This window comes from Oncorhynchus nerka, linkage group LG9b (assembly GCF_034236695.1).
Source record: "Oncorhynchus nerka isolate Pitt River linkage group LG9b, Oner_Uvic_2.0, whole genome shotgun sequence".
Lineage (NCBI taxonomy): Eukaryota > Metazoa > Chordata > Actinopteri > Salmoniformes > Salmonidae > Oncorhynchus > Oncorhynchus nerka.
Genome location: NC_088424.1, coordinates 42,358,550 through 42,381,422, shown reverse-complemented (window position 1 = coordinate 42,381,422; position 22,873 = coordinate 42,358,550). Strand labels below are relative to the sequence as shown.

Sequence of the window (22,873 nt, the reverse complement as noted above, 5' to 3'; positions counted from 1 at the left end):
TGGATGTACTGCCAAATTCTCTAAAATGACTTTGGAGGTGGCTTGTGATAGAGAAATGAACATTCAGTTCTCTGGCAACAGCTTTTATTTTTTGTTCTGTATATATTTGAGAAGTTACAGTATGATCTGAAGCTGCTGTTTTAAACATGGCAGAGTAACTTTGCAACAGTTAACTTCATGACTAGCCTGGGTACCGGTCTGTTTAGCTAACGTTCCACTCCTTGTCATATGCCATGGAGTATAAGGAGTGGAATGTTGGCCAAACAGACTGGTACCCAGGCTACGACATGGCTCAATGTTGATGTGGCTATGTGTGTGTGCATAGTTTCACGTCTCTGGGGGGGAACCTTTAGTACACAGCAGATACAGTATAAATGCCCTTTACAGAGCAAACAATGGCCTGAGTATTCCTAACCATTTACAAACACTGACGTCACTTCCTGATTACTGTGCCTGCTCCCACCGGAGTAAGGTGAAGATGCCTCGATGCTGATCCAGTTTAGCATTTCCCCCACCAATGGTTAAGGTTAGGATTGGGGAAGGGGAAGTTGATCGTTGAGCTGTACCTAGGGGAAACTTTAGCCCAGAGTGCTTCAACTACAGCTTCTAGCCCTGCCAAGGACCAGCAGCTCCAAGCCTGGGAAAGGACCAGGAGCTCTAAGCCTGGTAAAGGACCAGCAGCTCCAAGCCTGGTAAAAGACCAGCAGCTCCAAGCCTGGTAAAGGACCAGCAGCTCCAAGCCTGGTAAAAGACCAGCAGCTCCAAGCCTGGTAAAAGACCAGCAGCTCCAAGCCTGGTAAAAGACCAGCAGCTCCAAGCCTGGTAAAAGACCAGCAGCTCCAAGCCTGGTAAAAGACCAGCAGCTCCAAGCCTGGTAAAGGACCAGCAGCTCCAAGCCTGGTAAAAGACCAGCAGCTCCAAGCCTGGTAAAAGACCAGCAGCTCCAAGCCTGGTAAAGGACCAGCAGCTCCAAGCCTGGTAAAAGACCAGCAGCTCCAAGCCTGGTAAAGGACCAGCAGCTCCAAGCCTGGTAAAAGACCAGCAGCTCCAAGCCTGGTAAAGGACCAGCAGCTCCAAGCCTGGTAAAGGACCAGCAGCTCCAAGCCTGGTAAAAGACCAGCAGCTCCAAGCCTGGTAAAGGACCAGCAGCTCCAAGCCTGGTAAAAGACCAGCAGCTCCAAGCCTGGTAAAGGACCAGCAGCTCCAAGCCTGGTAAAAGACCAAATCCTGTAGTTGATTCTGACTATTTGTGAAGGTTGCAGAAACATTTGTCACTTGTGTTGATAAGAAAGAGGAAATGGATGTTTCCTGACTATTGGGGTCAATAATTGATCTAAAAGTGTCATATAGTTGATACCTCTATTCTGGGCATTACCCCCCAGATTTAGTCTGTTCCCCTGCTCTGACGTTGCTGACCCATGCCAGATCTTACAACAGGTATTTTATGTATCAGATAACTACATCGTTTTATAACAATCTGGTGCCTGACTGCACTGTCTGGCGTGCAATGTCTGAGCAGGGAAATGCGACCTTTGTGTTATTCTACAATTAAGGTGATGCTAGTTTTAAAAAGCAACTAGGTTTGGTTGAACTTGATTTAGGCCTTGACAGCACAGTTCTCAGGCGCAGTCATACTTTACACATTAGGCATAAGACAAAAAGGGTTAATTATGATAGGATCTGGGTCACATCCCAAATGACACCCTATTCCCTATACAGTGAACACGTTAAAAGCAGTGCACTATATAGGGAATAGGGTGCCATTTGGGACACAACCCCATGCTCTTAAAGGTATGGGGAGGACAGCTTGTAAAACAGAACCTACTCATGACCTTGTATGGGTATTTATAAGAAAACATTGCGCTGACGTCATGGAAATTGCTGGCTGGAGGTGCAACATGGCATTAAAACATGTTGGGTGAGAAAATGGTAAAGAGCTTCCTGGATTGACAGTTGTGGTGAGACAACACAGTAATTCTACAGAGACATAGAAAACAAAGTGGCGCTTGAACACCACAGTCTATCAAGTTGACTCCGTTTATTGTGACAGTAAGACTTGAGTGTAGCACCAACAAAATACCCCATATTCACCTTTCAATCCCCATCGATATACACATTCATGAGCATTCTTATAAAGGCAAAGCTAAAACTACCCACTGTTTGAAAGGTAAAATAATCTAGTTTAACCCCTTTTAAGACGTTGACTAAAAAGCATACATTACACGATAAAACGTGCTTCTATAAATAAGTATTAAACATACTTATTTGAGAACATAATTGTTAATACACCAACACACTGCTACTCTACAGCACGTTACAGTCAGTGCTCTAAATTCAAACATGTCATGGGTAGCACTGGTGCTCCCAACTGTAAAAAAAATCAGAAGTGCAAGGGTTTTTTCTAGAGCATATATAGCCTATATTAATTCTGTTTACTTCTGAAGCACATGTTGTGCCCTAGAAACGAATATGTTAATGATGTAAATACATTGGTTTGTTATAAAAAGCTCAAATGTTGATACAAATACAGGTCATGTGGGGAATATAAGGTTTCTACATTATGCAAAAGCACTATTTTTCTTATAGAGATGCATTACATTGAAAATTGTACAGTGTCTCTTTAAGAGTGTCAAGTTTGTGATGTCTACAGGCAAAAGATCTGACATTCATGGTTTTGAATAGAAAGGGGTACGGCCATTACCGGAAGTGGCTTTTTCATAGCATGTTAGTAGAACTTATGCACCAAGTTAGGGGGGAAAAAATATGCAGCAAGTTAGGATAACTAACGTGGTTGATTACGATACTTAGGTTAAGGGTATAAAATGGCTAGGGTTAGCTCAAATGCTCTCCTAACCTGCTACGTGAAGTTACTCTAGTCACAACCGTCATTCACTCATTGCTATGATCACAGAGTTTCTAAACTCAAGAGAGGCACACCATTGTGATAGTTCCAGGAACGAGTCGCAAAGCCGACTCGACAGACCAGACTGGGGTTTGGGAAATCAATGAGTGGAAAATTCTTCCTTAGTCGTTAATTTTCTCGATTTTCAATCTAGATTCGAGCCAATGTTAAGTAGCTGAACATTTCATAACCTTGTGAAAGTGACAAACGTACACGTTTTCATTTATATCGAAGGAGTGCCTTTGATTTGACGGAATGCAAATGCACAGTTCAGTGCAACACGACAGTTCGACCCAATGATGTGTTTCCGCACATGAGTTTAGCTAGCCAACTTTGCCAGGACATCGCATAACTACATGCATGATCTGGGATTTCTATTGGAGAAGCAGTTTCTAATCATCTTCATACTGAACCTCTTTACTAGAATCACGGATCTCCTGAGAAGCTATCCCTTTACCATTCTCTCTGTGCTCCAAAATTAAAACTGCAGTTCGCACAGCAAAATATTTTGTTGCGTTTGCGACCAAATTGGTCGCACTTTAGAGCCCACTATATTATGGGAACACCCTTACGTTTTGGTAATTTACTATATCATGTAATTTTAAAATCTACATATTAGTCACACTTGTTAGGAAATGGGAAAGTATTTCTGAACTGAACAAAAATAAATATAAAGTTAACACATGAAATTGTCAGTGCACTGGGTCAATTCACCTCAATTACAGCTCTGTTTATAAACGTTTAGTGCAGGGCACATAAATAATAGTACTTTACTCCGAATTGTCATGTTTCCATAACACACATTAAACAATGATTCACGTTGTCAACAAACAGCTACCTTGAAGAATGTTAAAGTACAGAAAAAGAACAGCGTGGCCAGATACAATAGGGTGATTACGGAATGCCCCCCTCCCCCCATACACACACGGTGTAACCAGATTCAGTCAGAGTTATCAGGCGTCGTTATTGTTGTGCTCTATGTGGGTCACCATGTTGGACACCAGTCGCTCTAGCTGCTTTGCCCTCAGCTGGCCTGTCTCCAGGACCTCCTCGTGGTTGGCCTTCTCCTGGCTGTCGTAGTCCATCACAGCCTGGTTGGTGATCAGGGACAGGGCGAACACACGCATCCCACAGTGACGCGCTACAATCACCTCGTGCACCGTACTCATGCCTAGAACAACGAGAACGAGGAGGACAAAAGCAATGCACTAACTGACAATGTAATTCAAAAGTTGCAGAGTTGCATTCTTCATAATTCTGCATGAAATGCTGCAAGAGCAAACTACAAGAACAACGGAGTGCTTGCAAAAGTATTTTTATTGCAGTGGACGAAGTTTTAGAAGTTTAAATTGTTGCTCGAGTAGAAGATGATTGTCGTAGTGCTGAGGTGTTGTGATAATTTGGTGTAGCTGCTCCAGGACTCACCCACAGCGTCAGCCCCCAGTCTGTTCATCATACGACACTCAGCGATGGTTTCGAACGAGGGCCCGCCCAGGACGCAGTAAACTCCCTCTCTCAGGAAGTCACCAAAGCCAAGCTCCGCCCCCACACCTTGTGCCAGCTGCAGAAATTCCCTGTCGTACGCATCAGACATGGAGGGGAACCGAACCCCGAACCTAGGAGGAGGAGAAGGTGGTAACTTAACCAAACCTGTTTTCAGTCCCTGATAAACCATTCGTGGAAAAAGGGTACACGCCTCAAAAACATTACCTAGTAATTACATTTGCTTAATTAAAGTAAAACAGGTATTTTTGGGCGTCGGCACCCTTTTTAATTTGCATTCCGTAATCACTCTATTGTACGTCCTTAACCGTTCCCTATATACATAACCACACACCTCTCATCATTGGGTCCTGCCAGTGGGTTGTTCCCAGCGAACCCAGGCATGTTGATGTGGTCTTTGATGATCATAATGTCCCCAACCTTGTAGTCCTGATTGAGGCCTCCAGCTGCATTGGTCAGGATGACAGTCTCCACACCCAGCAGCTTGAAAATCCGCATGGGCATTGTGACCTGCAACATTTGGCAATTTAAATTGTAATTGTTTATTATTATTTTATTTTTTTTGACACATGAAGATTAGCTGACGCCGTGGCATCAACTAATGGGGGATCCTAATAACATTCAAATGCACAACCAGCTATACTGTGAAATACGATGTGATTCAGGTAGGCCTCTGCACTTCAGCAAACAAAAGAAAGTAAGAGAGGTGCTCAAAAAGAATGAGAGGAATCCAATACTAGGACTTAAATAACACACAAAAACACTCAGAAAACAGGCAGTGATACATACAGTGCCTTCAGAAAGTATTCATACCCCTTTGACTTATTCAACATTCCTTGACTTATTCAACATTCTTTGACTTATTCAACATTCTTTGACTTATTCAACGTTCCTTGACTTATTCAACATTCTTTGACTTATTCAACATTCTTTGACTTATTCAACATTCTTTGACTTATTCAACATTCTTTGACTTATTCAACATTCATTCCTTGACTTATTCAACATTCCTTGACTTATTCAACATTTTGTTGTGATACAGCTTGAATCAAAATGGGTGAAAAAATATGTCCCACCCATCTACACACAATACCCCATAATGACAAAGTGAAGACATGTTTAGCTTTTTTTCTGCAAATTTGGTAAATTAAATATTATTTACATAAGTATTCACACCTTTGGCAGTGAATACTTTGGCAGTGGCCAAGCACGACTCCCAACACCATCATTAAGTTTGCCGACGACACAACAGTGGTAGGCCTGATCAACGACCACAATGAGACATCCTATAGGGAGGAGGTCAGAGACCTGGCAGTGTGGTGCCAGGAGAACAACCTCTCCCTCAAAGTGATCAAGACATGGGAGATGATTATGGACTACAGGAAAAGGAGGACCGAGCGCGCCCCCTTTCTCATCGACGGGACTGTAGTAGAGCAAGTTGAGAGCTTCAAGTGGTACCGGAGTGCCAAGTCTAGGTCCGAAAGGCTTCTTAACAGCTTCTACCTCCAAGCCAGAAGACTCCTGAACAGCTTATTAAAATGCTACCTGGACAATTTCATTGACCCCACCCCCCATTTTTACGCTGCTACGACTCTCTGTTTATTATCTATGCATAGTCACTTTACCTCTACGTACATGTACATATTACCTCAATTACCTTGACTAACCTGTGCCCCCGCACATTGACTCAGAACCAGTACCCCCTGTATATAGCCTCACTACTGTTTATTGTTGCTCCTTAATTGTTATTTTTCATTTTTTTCTTATTTTTTAAATATATATACAGTGCCTTGCGAAAGTATTCGGCCCCCTTGAACTTTGCGACCTTTTGCCACATTTCAGGCTTCAAACATAAAGATATAAAACTGTATTTTTTTGTAAAGAATCAACAACAAGTGGGACACAATCATGAAGTGGAACGACATTTATTGGATATTTCAAACTTTTTTAACAAATCAAAAACTGAAAAATTGGGCGTGCAAAATTATTCAGCCCCTTTACTTTCAGTGCAGAAAACTCTCTCCCGAAGTTCAGTGAGGATCTCTGAATGATCCAATGTTGACCTAAATGACTAATGATAATAAATACAATCCACCTGTGTGTAATCAAGTCTCTGTATAAATGCACCTGCACTGTGATAGTCTCAGAGGTCCGTTAAAAGCGCAGAGAGCATCATGAAGAACAAGGAACACACCAGGCAGGTCCGAGATACTGTTGTGAAGAAGTTTAAAGCCGGATTTGGATACAAAAAGATTTCCCAAGCTTTAAACATTCCAAGGAGCACTGTGCAAGCGATAATATTGAAATGGAAGGAGTATCAGACTACTGCAAATCTACCAAGAACTGGCCGTCCCTCTAAACTTTCAGCTCATACAAGGAGAAGACTGATCAGAGATGCAGCCAAGAGGCCCATGATCACTCTGGATGAACTGCAGAGATCTACAGCTGAGGTGGGAGACTCTGTCCATAGGACAACAATCAGTCGTATATTGCACAAATCTGGCCTTTATGGAAGAGTGGCAAGAAGAAAGCCATTTCTTAAAGATATCCATAAAAAGTGACGTTTAAAGTTTGCCACAAGCCACCTGGGAGACACACCAAACATGTGGAAGAAGGTGCTCTGGTCAGATGAAACCAAAATTGAACTTTTTGGCAACAATGCAAAACGTTATGTTTGGCGTAAAGCAACACAGCTCATCACCCTGAACACACCATCCCCACTGTCAAACATGGTGGTGGCAGCATCATGGTTTGGGCCTGCTTTTCTTCAGCAGGGACAGGGAAGATGGTTAAAATTGATGGGAAGATGGATGGAGCCAAATACAGGACCATTCTGGAAGAAAACCTGATGGAGTCTGCAAAAGACCTGAGACTGGGATGGAGATTTGTCTTCCAACAAGACAATGATCCAAAATATAAAGCAAAATCTACAATGGAATGGTTAAAAAATAAACATATCCAGGTGTTAGAATGGCCAAGTCAAAGTCCAGACCTGAATCCAATCGAGAATCTGTGGAAAGAACTAAAAACTGCTGTTCACAAATGCTCTCCATCCAACCTCACTGAGCTCGAGCTGTTTTGCAAGGAGGAATGGGAAAAAATTTCAGTCTCTCGATGTGCAAAACTGATAGAGACATACCCCAAGCGACTTACAGCTGTAATCGCAGCAAAAGGTGGCGCTACAAAGTATTAACTTAAGGGGCTGAATAATTTTGCATGCCCAATTTTTCAGTTTTTGATTTGTTAAAAAAGTTTGAAATATCCAATAAATGTCGTTCCACTTCATGATTGTGTCCCACTTGTTGTTGATTCTTCACAAAAAAATACAGTTTTATATCTTTATGTTTGAAGCCTGAAATGTGGCAAAAGGTCGCAAAGTTCAAGGGGGCCGAATCCTTTTGCAAGGCACTGTATATATATATTTTATTTTTTACTTCAGTTTATTTTAGTAAATACTTTAACACTTATTTATTAAAACTGCTATGTTGGTTAAGGGCTTGTAAGTAAGCATTTTACTGTAAGGTAAAATGTTGTATTCGGTGCATGTGACATAAAATGTGATTTGATTTGATTACAGCAGTGAGTCTTTCTGGGTAAATCTCTAAGAGCTTTGCACACCTGGATTGTACAATATTTGCACATTATTTACAAGCCGATTTAAGTCACAACTGTAACTAGGCCACACATATATATATATATACACTGCTCAAAAAAATTAAGGGAACACTTAAACAACACAATGTAACTCCAAGTCATTCACACTTCTGTGAAATCAAACTGTCCACTTAGGAAGCAACACTGATTGACAATAAATGTCACATGCTGTTGTGCAAATGGAATAGACAACAGGTGGAAATTATAGGCAATTAGCAAGACACCCCCAAGAAAGGAGTGGTTCTGCAGGTGGTGACTACAGACCACTTCTCAGTTCCTATGCTTCCTGGCTGATGTTTTGGTCACTTTTGAATGCTGGCGGTGCTTTCACTCTAGTGGTAGCATGAGATGGAGTCTACAACCCACACAAGTGGCTCAGGTAGTGCAGCTCATCCAGGATGGAACATCAATGCGAGCTGTGGCAAGAAGGTTTGCTGTGTCTGTCAGCGTAGTGTCCAGAGCATGGAGGCGCTATCAAGAGACAGGCCAGTACATCAGGAGATGTGGAGGAGGCTGTAGGAGGGCAACAACCCAGCAGAAGGACCGCTACCTCCGCCTTTGTGCAAGGAGGAGCAGGAGGAGCACTGCCAGAGCCCTGCAAAATGACCTCCAGCAGGCCACAAATGTGCATGTGTCTGCTCAAACGGTCAGAAACAGACTCCATGAGGGTGGTATGAGGGCCCGACATCCACAGGTGGGGGTTGTGCTTACAACCCAAAACCGTGCAGGATGTTTGGCAATTTGCCAGAGAACACCAAGATTGGCAAATTCGCCACTGAAGCCCTGTGCTCTTCACAGATGAAAGCAGGTTCACACTGAGCACATGTGACAGACGTGACAGTCTGGAGACGCCGTGGAGAACGTTCTGCTGCCTGCAACATCCTCCAGCATGACCAGTTTGGCGGAGGGTCAGTCATGGTGTGGGGTGGCATTTCTTTGGGGGGCCGCACAGCTCTCCATGTGTTCACCAGAGGTACCGAGATGAGATCCTCAGACCCCTTGTGAGACCATATGCTGGTTCGGTTGGCCCCGGGTTCCTCCTAATGCAAGACAATACTAGACCTCCTGTGGCTGGAGTGTGTCAGCAGTTCCTGCAAGAGGAAGGCATTGATGCTATGGACTGGCCCGCCTGTTCCCCAGACCCGAATCCAATTGAGCACATCTGGGACATCATGTCTCGCTCCATCCACCAACCACAGACTGTTGCACCACAGACTGTCCAGGAGTTGGCGGATGCTTTAGTCCAGGTCTGGGAGGAGATCCCTCATGAGACCATCTGCCACCTCATCAGGAGCATGCCCAGGCATTGTAGGGAGGTCATACAGGCACGTGGATGCCACACACACTACTGAGCCTAATTTTGACTTGTTTTATGGACATTACATCAAAGTTGGATCAGCCTGTAGTGTGGTTTTCCACTTTAATTTTGAGTGGGACTCCAAATCCAGACCTCCATGGGTTGATACATTTGATTTCCATTGATAATTTTTGTGTGATTTTGTTGTCAGCACATTCAACTATGTAAAGAAAAAAGTATTTAATAAGAATATTTCATTCATTCAGATCTAGGATGTGTTATTTTAGTGTTCCCTTTATTTTTTTGAGCAGTGTATATATAAACATCAACAAACCTTATGGATGGGGTATCCCTCATAGAGATGGAATCTTCCCTGCATACAAACACATGCTTTCCCTTTCAGCATGCCAAACACCAACCTGCCAGCGTGACCATGCACTGGAACACACAAAAACCAGTTAGATCAGTACACACAGTGTATTAGAGATTAGAGATAAGTATACATACATAACACGCATACAAAACTACACACCTGTGCTCTGGGGAAAGTTAGGAATGTCGCTGTATTTAAATGCCATCTGGTCTTTCAGCATTTCTGCCAAGCCTCCCAAGCCTGAGCCACAAACTATCCCCACCAGGGGGCGTATCTCTGTCCGGGACAGGAGCCATTCAGCTGTAGCACTGCACTCCTCAAAGCTGCACCTGAGAGAGAGAGAGAGAAAAGGGAGGAGAGAGAGAGAGAGAGAGAGAGAGAGAGAGAGAGAGGAAAACAAATAGAAATGTAATTGACAGAGAGAGAGAGGTGGGAAATGTGTGGGAAAACAGCCTCATAGTAAGAAAACAGCGAGATGGGCATGACCATCTGTGTTCATAGCCCAAATGGCACCCTATGCCTTACATAGTGCACTACTTTTGACCAGAGTCCTATGAGTCCTTGTCAAAAGTAGTGCATTATAAAGGGAATAGGGTGCCATTTGGGTCAAATCCTGAGTGTGAGTTAAAGCGGTGGAGCTAGAAGGGAATTGAGAAACACAGCTGTGTCTGAAGCAGCCTTTTATTATGTAATATAACATTACAACAAGATTACAACTGAGAACATTTTCCAAGGACTTCCCACACACGCACGCTCTCGCCTATTGTAAATACTCTCCATCTGATTCTGGTTTAACAGTAAAAGGTTACTACCAGCATCCACAATGTTAACACACCCCATGGCATGTGTAGGTCTAGTAACAGATTCCTTTCATGGGGTTGGGCTACGTGACGAACCAAGCGCGAAGTTACAGCCACATTTTCCATGTTGAGGAATTTCCGCAGCCCAGTAAATGTCTGCAATGGAGCCTAATCCAATTATGCATTAGCCTTCTGGCATGATATAATTGTAGACTTTAGAATTGAAGACACAGTAAAACCCTACACATACCACTATAGACAGATGTTATTTTAACCATTCATTTAGCGCCTGTCACCTGGTAAAACTGCTCTTCCGAGAAAAAGTGTTGACAAATTAACCTAGGACTGGACCAGAAATAATAATACAGTATAGCAGGCTACAGAAGCGCAAAAGACCACGGCTTTCCGTTAAGTACGCACATGAATCTATATTAGTCCACACTCACTCATAACATTAAATGGAATGGAATTATACAGCACCATATAAGGTTCACAATTATTATTACTGATGCTTCTGATATCTGAATCCGCAGATATAATGAACAGTGGATATTGTAGGAAAACACTTACCCCACTGTAGATTCTGGATACATGATGATGCTCCTGCAAGTTGCCAAAAATTACTTTTCAAATAAATTATGGACCGACTAACTGACCTGACAAGTTTGGATAGACTCAATGAGACTAAATGTGTGAAACGTTTGTAAAGAGATAAATAGGCCTATTTAAATAATACCTAACTCAACTCAGTACTGACGCTTCTAAAAGTTTCGGAAGTTTACTTTGAGGGTATATAAACCTCCGTCCCCTCCACACGAGCCACATCCCTGTGTGACGTATGGTGACAGCTCGCGCTCCTATTGGACTGTCACGCGGGCGTTGTTCGGGTGATCATGCCGCATTTGCTGTTCCCTTGGTGATTTCACGACAACTCGGAAACTCGAGCTTCCTATTGGTTCAATCACTTTACAAGTGGGAAACTCGGAGTTTATGCCGTGTTCAATACAACTCGGAAACTCGGAACCTGAGTTAAAATTAGATATATACACTACCAGTCAAAAGTTTAAGAACACCTACTCATTCAAGGGTTTTTATTTATTTGTACTATTTTCTACATTGTAGTATAATAGTGAAGAAATCAAAACTATGAAATAACACATATGGAATCATGTAGTAACCAAAAAAGTGTTGAACAAATCAAAATATATTTTATATTTGAGATTCTTCAATTAGCCACCCTTTGCCTTGATGACAGCTTTGCACACTCTTGGCATTCCCTTGAATGAGTAGGTGTTCTAAAACTTTTGACCGGTAGTGTATATATATTTTTTACAATACAAAACATCCACGTACAAATAACAACATACAGCCAGACACAAACATTGACAACATCACCCCTGCCCAGACCCACCTGCTCACACCCCCATCTCCACCACCCCTGTCACTCTCCTCCACATGGCCTTAAACTGCACCAAGTGGTGGTGGCACCGTAATTGGGGAGGAAGGGCTCATATTAATGTCTGGAACAGAATAAATTGAATGGTATCGAACACATCAAACACATGGTTTCCATGAGTTTTGAGTTATGTCGGATGAGAGTTATGCTGCGTTCATGTCAAGTCTTTCTTCATTAGAAAGTCAAACATTTCAGAATTTCCAAGTTTCCGACATGACGTGAATGCAGCATCACCTCAGGCTTTGAAGAAGAAGAAAAACAGGTCTTATGAAACAATGGGTGGCTATTTACTGTCAAATATTTGTGTCATCATGAGAAGCAATAGCCTAAAACCTGGTTGCACTATATACACTCCATAAAAGCAGAAGAAGAAGACTGATCGTAGACTTCAGGAAGCAACAGAGGGAGCACCCTCCAATCGACATCGACAGGACACCAGTGGAGAACGTGGAAAGTTTTAAGTTCCTCTGCGTACAACATCACCAGCAAACTGAAATGGTCCACCCTCACAGACAGTGTGGTGAAGAAGGCGGAACAGCGCCTCAGGAGGCTGAAGAAATTTGGCTTGTCACCAAAAGCACTCACAAACCTTACAGATGCACAATTGAGAGCATCCTGTCGGGCTGTATCACCGCCTGGTACGGCAACTGCTCCGCCCACAACCGTAAGGCTCTCCAGAGGGTAGTGAGGTCTGCACAACGCATCACCGGGGGCAAACTATCTGCCCTCCAGGACACCTACAGAACCCGATGTCACAGGAAGGCCAAAAAGATCATCAAGGACAACAACCACCCGAGCCACTGCCTGTTCACCACGTTATCATCCAGAAGGCGAAGTCAGAACAGGTGCATCAAAGCTGGGGCCAAGAGACTGAAATACAGCTTCTATCTCAAGGCCATCAGACTGTTTAATAGCCATCACAAGCACAGAGAGGCTGCAGCCTACATACATAGACTTGAAATCATTGGCCACTTTAATGTCACTTTAATAATGTTTACATATATTGCATTACACATCTCATATATACAATTGAAGTCAGAAGTTTACATACGCCTTAGCCGAATACATTTAAACTCAGTTTTACACAATTCCTGACATTTAATCCCAGTAAAAATTCCCTGTCTTAGGTCAGTTAGGATCACCACTTTATTTTAAGAATGTGAAATGTCAGAATAATAGTAGAGAATTATTTATTTCATCACATTCCCAGTGGGTCAGAAGTTTACATACACTCAATTAGTATTTGGTAGCATTGCCTTTAAATTGTTTAACTTGGGTCAAATGTTTTGGGTAGCTTCCCACAATAAATTGGGTGAATTTTGGCCCATTCCTCCTGACAGAGCTGGTGTAACTGACTCAGGTTTGTAGGCCTTTTTATTCGCACAAGCTTTTTCGCTTCTGCCCACAGATTTCTATGGGATTGAGGTCAGGGCTTTGTGATGGCAACTCCAGTACCTTGACTTTGTTGTCCTTAAGCCATGTTGCCACAACTTTGGAAGTATGCTTGGGGTCATTGTCCATTTGGAAGACCCATTTGCGACCAAGCTTTAACTTCCTGACTGATGTCTTGAGATGTTGCTTCAATATATCCACATAATTTCCCCTCCTCATGATGACGTCTATTATTTTGTGTAGTGCACCAGTCCCTCCTGCAGCAAAGCACCCACACAACGTGATGCTGCCACCCCCGTGCTTCACGGTTAGGATGGTGTTCTTCGACTTGCAAGCCTCCCCCTTTTTCATCCAAACATAACGATGGTCATTAATGCCAAACAGTTCAATTTTTGTATCATCAGACCAGAGGACATTTCTCCAAAAAGTACGATCTTTGTCCCCATGTGCAGGAGCAAACTGTAGTCTGGCTTTTTTTTATGGCGGTTTTGGAGCAGTGGCTTCTTCCTTGCTGAATGGCCTTTCAGGTTATGTCCATATAGGACTCGTTTTACTGTGGATATAGATACTTTTGTACCTGTTTCCTCCAGCATCTTCACAAGGTCCTTTGCTGTTGTTCTGGGATTGATTTGCTCTTTTCGCACCAAAGTACGTTCATCTCTAGGAGACAGAACGCGTCTCCTTCCTTAGCGGTATGACGGCTGCGTGGTCCCATGGTATTTATACTTGCATACTATTGTTTGTACAGATGAACGTGGTACCTTCAGGCATTTGGAAATTGCTCCTAAGGATGAACCAGACTTGTGGTGATCTATAATCTTTCTTCTGAGGTCTTGGCTGATTTCTTTTGATTTTCCCATGATGTCAAGCAAAGACGCACTGAGTTTGAAGGTAGGCCTTGAAATACATCCACAGGTACACCTCCAATTGACTCAAATGATGTCAATTAACCTATCAGAAGCTTCTAAAGCCATGACATCATGTTCTGGAATATTCCAAGCTGTTTAAAGGCACAGTCAACTTAGTGTATGTAAACTTCTAACCCACTGGAATTGTGATACAATGATTTATAAGTGAAATAATCTGTCTGTAAACAATTGTTGGAAAAATTACTTGTGTCATGTACAAAGTAGGTGTCCTAAGCGACGTAAACTTCCAACTTCAACTGTATATATACTGTCATCTATACTATCTACTTGATCTCAGTCTATGCCTCTCTGACATTGCTCGTCAATGTATTTATATATTATTAATTCTATTCCTTTACTTTAGATTTGTGTCTATTGGGTATATGTTGTCAAATTGTTAGATATTACTTTTTAGATATTACTGGACTGTCGGAACTAGAAGCACAAGCATTTCACTACACCTGCAATAACATCTGCTAAACACGTGTATGTGACCAATAAAATTTGATTGGAAACAGATTGCACGCCATCTTTTTAATCAATAAACGTATCAATAAACATAGACTAAACATATTACAACTAGGCTACATAAGGTATGTTATTATGCACCTCCCAACTGCATAATACAGACCCAACCTGACCTTCACCACACAAAGACAGACAGACAGACGGACGGACGGACGGACGGACGGACGGACGGACGGACGGACGGACGGACAGACAGACAGACAGACAGACAGACAGACAGACAGACAGACAGACAGACAACGGACGTGGCAGCACAGGTTCAAAAGTGGTGTGTCAAAATTTGTGTTTCTTTTCTGGGGTCTGGAGTTTTTACAAATCTCATGACCTGGTCAGGTCTGGGTCCTATTCGTAGGCTTTGATAGGGTCCAACGTTAACTTTTTTGGCTCGATCGGGCCAGTTGATCCAAAACCTACTGGCCCGAACAGAATTTCTACTGGCCGGGACATGGTGTAGTATTTAAATGCATTGGGGTCTTGTTTTCTCTATATATGCAGCTATTCATAGGCTATATTTGGTTATTATAAGTATTAAAATGACGTTCACTCCATTCTTTAGAATTGCATTGTATTAATTGTGTACATTTTTGTTTCTAAATTGATTTTGAGAAGATTTTCTTACATCTCAAAATAGGACGCTGCCCCTTTAAGAAAATTGTGTTCCAATGTATACCATATAATTATTGGCCTGGGTACAGTACACACCTCTTTCACATCGTTTTACCTCTTACAATGTCATCCTAAACACAAAACTCATTGGGGGCCAAACGTTTCACATGAATTTAAAATCAGATATGTGTTAGTGTGTTTGTGTTCATTCAGTAGCTGACCTGGTTGAATAGAACAGAGCTGAATGTGTTCTGGTATGTAGCCTACATAGCCTAATGTTATGTAACTGCTATTTGGTATTCAGATCAGTGGCCTTTTAGCTGTGTTTACATTGGCTTGTCAGCCAAATCTGTCACTGGTTCAAATAAGTTATGCACAGAGAAAGACTGGCCAAATGGCACCCTCTTGGCCTTCTCTTATACTGAACTTCTTTTGACCAGGGCCCATAGAGATCTGGTCAAAAATAGTGCAATATATAAGGAATAGGGTGCCAGGTACAAAGACTGACCTAAACTGCCTAATAGCTTGACTTGGGTGGTCCAGGAGTGGTACCGACCCAACTGGTTCTTACATCAGCCTGCATCCTTGCATTAACTAAGGTGAGAGGAGGAGTAGGCATCTGGCGCCTTCTACTGGCCAAATGGTGAACTGTGAGTTGTATTGTAAGCCATTAGTTACACTGACACTTCTGTTGTGTGTCCTTTCTTGCTCAGTTGGTAGAGCATGGCACTTGTAACAACAAGGCAGTGGGTTTGATTCCCAGCACTGTATGTATGTATGTATGTATGTATGTACAGTGCCTTGCGAAAGTATTCGGCCCCCTTGAACTTTGCGACCTTTTGCCACATTTCAGGCTTCAAACATAAAGATATAAAACTGTATTTTTTTGTAAAGAATCAACAACAAGTGGGACACAATCATGAAGTGGAACGACATTTATTGGATATTTCAAACTTTTTTAACAAATCAAAAACTGAAAAATTGGGCGTGCAAAATTATTCAGCCCCTTTACTTTCAGTGCAGAAAACTCTCTCCAGAAGTTCAGTGAGGATCTCTGAATGATCCAATGTTGACCTAAATGACTAATGATGATAAATACAATCCACCTGTGTGTAATCAAGTCTCTGTATAAATGCACCTGCACTGTGATAGTCTCAGAGGTCCGTTAAAAGCGCAGAGAGCATCATGAAGAACAAGGAACACACCAGGCAGGTCCGAGATACTGTTGTGAAGAAGTTTAAAGCCGGATTTGGATACAAAAAGATTTCCCAAGCTTTAAACATTCCAAGGAGCACTGTGCAAGCGATAATATTGAAATGGAAGGAGTATCAGACTACTGCAAATCTACCAAGAACTGGCCGTCCCTCTAAACTTTCAGCTCATACAAGGAGAAGACTGATCAGAGATGCAGCCAAGAGGCCCATGATCACTCTGGATGAACTGCAGAGATCTACAGCTGAGGTGGGAGACTCTGTCCATAGGACAACAATCAGTCGTATATTGCACAAATCTGGCCTTTATGGAAGAGTGGCAAGAAGAAAGCCATTTCTTAAAGATATCCATAAAAAGTGACGTTTAAAGTTTGCCACAAGCCACCTGGGAGACACACCAAACATGTGGAAGAAGGTGCTCTGGTCAGATGAAACCAAAATTGAACTTTTTGGCAACAATGCAAAACGTTATGTTTGGCGTAAAGCAACACAGCTCATCACCTGAACACACCATCCCCACTGTCAAACATGGTGGTGGCAGCATCATGGTTTGGGCCTGCTTTTCTTCAGCAGGGACAGGGAAGATGGTTAAAATTGATGGGAAGATGGATGGAGCCAAATACAGGACCATTCTGGAAGAAAACCTGATGGAGTCTGCAAAAGACCTGAGACTGGGATGGAGATTTGTCTTCCAACAAGACAATGATCCAAAATATAAAGCAAAATCTACAATGGAATGGTTAAAAAATAAACATATCCAGGTGTTAGAATGGCCAAGTCAAAGTCCAGACCTGAATCCAATCGAGAATCTGTGGAAAGAACTAAAAACTGCTGTTCACAAATGCTCTCCATCCAACCTCACTGAGCTCGAGCTGTTTTGCAAGGAGGAATGGGAAAAAATTTCAGTCTCTCGATGTGCAAAACTGATAGAGACATACCCCAAGCGACTTACAGCTGTAATCGCAGCAAAAGGTGGCGCTACAAAGTATTAACTTAAGGGGCTGAATAATTTTGCACGCCCAATTTTTCAGTTTTTGATTTGTTAAAAAAGTTTGAAATATCCAATAAATGTCGTTTCACTTCATGATTGTGTCCCACTTGTTGTTGATTCTTCACAAAAAAATACAGTTTTATATCTTTATGTTTGAAGCCTGAAATGTGGCAAAAGGTCGCAAAGTAAAAAAAAAAAAGCACTACTTTTGACCAGGGCCCTGCACTATATAGGGAATAGAGTGCCATTTGGAACGTAAACAGAGTGTGCTGAGGAAGTGAATGCTAATGCAGATGACAGAATAGGAAACGGCATCAAAAGACTGGAGAGAGCCAACAGATGAATAAAGAGGAGGTAACACTCTACACTCTGGTGTGTGTGTGTGTGCGCGTGTGTGTGTCTATATTTGTGTGTGTGTGTGTCTATATTTGTGTGTGTGTGTGTGTGTGTGTGTGTGTGTGTGTGTGTGTGTGTGTGTGTGTGTGTGTGCGTGTGTGTGTGTGTGTGTGTGCGTGCGTGTCTATATTTGTGTGTGTGTGTGTGTGTGTGTCTATATTTTTGTGTGTGTGTGTGTGTGTGTGTCTATATTTGTGTGTGTGTGTCTATATTTGTGTGTGTGCATGTGTGTGTCTATATTTGTGTGTGTGTGTGTGTGTGTGTGTTTGTCTATATGTGTGTGTGTGTATGTGTATGTGTGTGTGTGTGTGTGTGTGTGTGTGTGTCTATATGTGTGTATGTGTGTGTGTGTGTGTGTGTCTATATTTGTGTGTGTGTGTGTGTGTGTGTGTGTGTGTCTATATTTGTGTGTGTGTGTGTGTGTCTATATTTGTGTGTGCGTGTGTGTGTGTGTCTATATTTGTGTGTGTGTGTGTGTGCGTGTGTGTGTCTATATTTGTGTGTGTGTGTGTGTGTGTTTGTCTATATGTGTGTGTGTGTGTATGTGTGTGTGTATGTGTGTGTCTATATGTGTGTATGTGTGTGTGTGTGTGTGTGTGTCTATATATGTGTGTGTGTGTGTGTGTGTGTGTGTGTCCTTTTTTATCTGGCCAGTAGCCCTTCCTGTCCATTGTATTCACATTTTCCCCTGCATCTTATTCATTCTGTCTTTCATTCGAGAAACGCTGGGTCACCCTCTCAATCATTAGCCAGGGTCTGACTCACAAATGGCATCCTATTCCCTATTTAGTGCACTACTTTGGATAAGATCCCTATGGGCGTTCACTGTATAGGGAAAAGGGTGCCATTTGGGACGCAGACCAGAAGAGCAGCTGTATTCCCTTCACAGACGTTTCTCTTGATGTGTTTCCCTCCAGCAGGACACTGTGTTCAGACGCTCTTGCCGGAGAATAAAGGGGCATTGAGGGCACTAATGGGCACGCCCAAATGTAGTGCACTATACAGAGTGGAAGAAAAAGCTATATCTTAGTTAGTGCACTTTTACAACAAAAACCTACAGTACCAGTCAAAAGTTTGGACACACCTACTCATTCAATGTTTTTTCTTTATTTTTTACTATTTTCTATATTGTAGAATACTGAAGACATCAAAACTATGAAATAGCACATGGAATCATGTAGTAACCAAAAAAGTGTTAAGTAAAATCTAAATATATTTTATATTTGAGATTCTTTAAGGTAGCCACCCTTTGCCTTGATGACAGTTTTGCACACTCTTGGTATGCTCTCAACCATCTTTCCACATATGCAGAGCACATTTTCCCACATATGCTGAGCACTTGTTGGCTGCTTTTCCTTCACTCTGCGGTCCATGTCATCCCAAACCATCTCAATTGGGTTGAGTTCGGGTGATTGTGAAGGCCAGGTCATCTGATGCAGCACTCCGTCACTCTCCTTCTTGGTCAAATAGCCCTTACACAGCCTGGAGGTGTGTTGGGTCATTGTCCTGTTGAAAAACAAATGATTGTCCCACTAAACGCAAACCAGATGGGATGGTGTATCGCTGCAGAATGCTGTGGTAGCCATGCTGGTTAAGTGTGCCTTGAAGTCTAAATAAATCACAGACAGTGTCACCAGCAAAGCACCCCCACACCATTACACCTCCTCCTCCATGCTTCACGGTGGGAACTACACATGCAGACATCATCCGTTCACCTACTCTGCGTCTCACAAAGACACCGCGGTTGGAACCAAAAATCTCAAATTTGGACTCATCAAACCAAGAGGACAGATTTCCATCGGTCTAATGTCCATTGCTCGTGTTTCTTGGCCCAAGAAAGTCTCTTCTTATTTTCGGTGTCCTCTAGTAGTGATTTCTTTGCAGCAATTTGACCACAAAGGCCTGATTCACGCAGTCTTCTCTGAATGGTTGATGTTGAGGTGTGTCTGTTAATTCAAATCTGTGAAGCATTTATTTGGGCTGCAATTTCTGAGGCGGGTAACTCTAATGAACATATCCTTTCCTGTGGTGGTCCTCATGAGAGCCAGTTTCATCATAGCGCTTGATGATTTTTGCGACGGCACTTGAAGAAACTTAAAGTAAAGATGGATTGGTGTTTCTCTTTGCTTATTTGAGCTGTTCTTGCCATAATATGGACTTAGTCTGTTACCAAATAGGTGTATCTTCTATATATCACCTCTACCTTGTCACAACACAACTGATTGGCTCAAACACATAAAGAAGGAGAGAAATTCCATAAATTAACATTTAACAAGGCACACCTGTTAATTGAAATGCATTCCAGGTGACTACCTCATGAAGCTGGTTGAGCGAATGCCAAGAGTGTGCAAAGCTGTCATCAAGGCGAAGGGTGGCTACTTTGAAGATTCTCAAATATAACATATATTTTGATTTGTTGAACACTTTTTTGGTTACAACATGATTCCATATGTGTTATTTCATAGTTTTAATGTCTTCATTCACTATTTAATAAAATGGCCCAGGAATAAATGGCAGCAGTTTTATGGGCGCCCAACCAATTTTTTTCGCGTTATTTGTAAATGATTTTGTACATAATGTTTCTGCAACCATATCTTACGTCAAAAAAGAGCTTCTGGATATCAGGACAGTGTAACGATCCTCTTCCTGTGAATGACTGGACCAAGGCGCAGCGTGAGACGTGTTCATGATATTTTATTAAAAATCAGAACACTAAAACAAAAAATAACAAAGAGGAAAACGAACAGTTATGTAAGGAAACTAATAATACAGAAATTACCTACCCACAAACCCATGTGGGCAAGAGCTACCTAAGTATGGTTCCCAATCAGAGACAACGATAGACAGCTGTCCCTGATTGAGAACCATACCCGGCCAAAAACAAAGAAATACAAAAACATAGAAAAAAAGATCATAGAATGCCCACCCTAGTCACACCCTGGCCTAACCAAAATAGTGAATAAAAGCCACTCTATGGCCAGGGCGTGACAGACAGCGACCACTCACCTTGGATTAGACGAAGATTTCTTCTACAACAAAGACGACGCACAAGACATTCTCCAAACACCCCACAGGACCGATATCCCGGTTATTTGCAAGAGGAAGCGACGCAGGTACAGAGGACAAAGAGCCGGATGCCTGGTCAGGACCTGGCGAAGGCCACTGGGAAAGCTGCCGTTACAGTCAATACTGCTCGCCAACGTGCAATCATTGGACAATAAACTAGACGAGGTACGATCATGAATTTCCTACCAATGGGACATCAAAAACTGTGAATATTTGTAAACAGTTGGTGCACGAAATCTGAGGAAGTCTCTAGATTTTGCTCGCCTGAAGTAGAGTATATTGTGATAAATTGCAGGCCACACTACTTGCCTAGAGAGTTTTCACCCATACTTTTCGTGGCTGTTTATTTACCACCACAGACAGATGCTGGCACCTAGACCACATTCAGTCAGCTGTATAAGGAAATAAGCAAACAGGAAACCACTCACCCAGAGGCGGCGCTCCTAGTGGCCGGAGACTTTAATGCAGGGAAACTTAAATCAGTTTTACCAAATTTCTATCAACATGTTAAATGTGCAACCAGAGGGAAAATATCTAGATCACCTTAACTCCACACACAGAGACGTGTACAAAGCTCTCCCTCGCCCTCCATTTGGTAAATCCGACCACAACTCTATCCTCCTGATTCCTGCGTACAAGCATAAATTAAAGCAGGAAGCACCAGTGACTCGGTCTATAAAAAAGTGGTCAGATGAAACAGATGCTAAACTACAGGACTGTTTTGCTATCACAGACTGGAACATGTTCCGGGATTCTTCTGATGACATTGAGGAATTCACCACATCAGTCACTGGCTTTATCAATAAGTGCATCGAGAACGTCGTCCCCACAGTGACTGTATGTACGTACCCCAACCAGAAGCCATGGATTACAGGCAACATTCACACTGAGCTAAAGGGTAGAGCTGCCGCTGTCAAGGTGTGGGACTCTATATAAAATCGAACCTCGTGGAACACCACATGTGAGGTGAATTTTCTCTGAGTTGTAATTTTTCTAAAATACTGTTAGCACTTCAAAAAAATCAATTTGAACACCAATTTCTCCAGAATTTTGCTTAAGAATTGAATGCCGGAGATTAGCCGATGACTGAAGAATCATGCAAATTTTTCTTCAGAAGGGGTTTCACCATAGCAGTTTTTAGTGAGGTGGGGAAAGTCTGTGAACAGGGAGGGATTAACAATATCATGCACTTCTTCAGATATGCAAATTAAAAACTGTTTTAAAGAAGGTGATGGGGATAGGATGGAGAAGGAGAAGGAGAGAGAGAGAAACATGCAACACACCTTTGTAGTTTAGAGGGAGAAAAGTTTTGATTCAGTTGATATTACTGTGATAATACCACAGTACAAGAGTAGATGTGTTGTCATGGAGACGGAATACATCCTACTGGAAAGGTACTGGTCGGTTACGTTTACACTTCTTTTGGTGAAGTTTTTATTAACAATCTGTTATCTTGATGGTTTGCGTAGATAGTTTGCGCACATTCAGACAGAACGGGAGGACGAGAAAGAGAGAGCGTGTGTGTGTGAGAGTGAGGGAGAGAGTGAAGACAGGGACACGGAGAACATTTTCAATACTATCATTGTAATTATGAAGGAGTTGCAGAGTTACCAGAGATGTGTAATGAACACTCATTAGAACACTGCATTGTAGCGGAGCAATTTCTGTGTTTACTTTTAACCTCACTTTGTGTGTGTGTGTGTGTGTGTGTGTGTGGGTGTGCGTTGTGTTCTATGTCGTGTGTATGTGCATTAGTTTAAGTAATATGTAGAGGAAAGAACATTGTGTGT

The 22,873-nt window shown here is 42.3% G+C and overlaps 1 protein-coding gene across 1 annotated transcript; it reads right to left on the bottom strand.

Annotated features, from left to right (window-relative positions):
• Positions 1-2,023: 2,023 nt before the first annotated feature.
• On the bottom strand, positions 2,024-11,324 carry LOC115114758 (purine nucleoside phosphorylase-like). The gene is made up of 6 exons (XM_029643246.2): positions 11,100-11,324; positions 9,889-10,058; positions 9,691-9,794; positions 4,740-4,915; positions 4,328-4,518; positions 2,024-4,073 (listed from the first exon to the last, which is right to left on the bottom strand). Exons 1-6 carry the CDS (start codon positions 11,120-11,122, stop codon positions 3,856-3,858), a joined length of 882 nt encoding a protein of 293 aa, XP_029499106.1. The 5' UTR covers positions 11,123-11,324; the 3' UTR covers positions 2,024-3,855.
• Between the last annotated feature and the right edge of the window lie 11,549 nt (positions 11,325-22,873).

Bases quoted from the DNA above. Each gene is read 5' to 3' on its own strand.
- LOC115114758 (XM_029643246.2), bottom strand. From the start codon at position 11,122: ATGTATCCAGAATCTACAGTGGG. The intron at 4,519-4,739 runs GTGTGTGGTTAT...TCCTCCTCCTAG, and splicing joins GCAGGACCCAATGATGAGAG to GTTCGGGGTTCGGTTCCCCT. The intron at 4,074-4,327 runs GTGAGTCCTGGA...TCGTTGTTCTAG, and splicing joins ACTGGGGGCTGACGCTGTGG to GCATGAGTACGGTGCACGAG.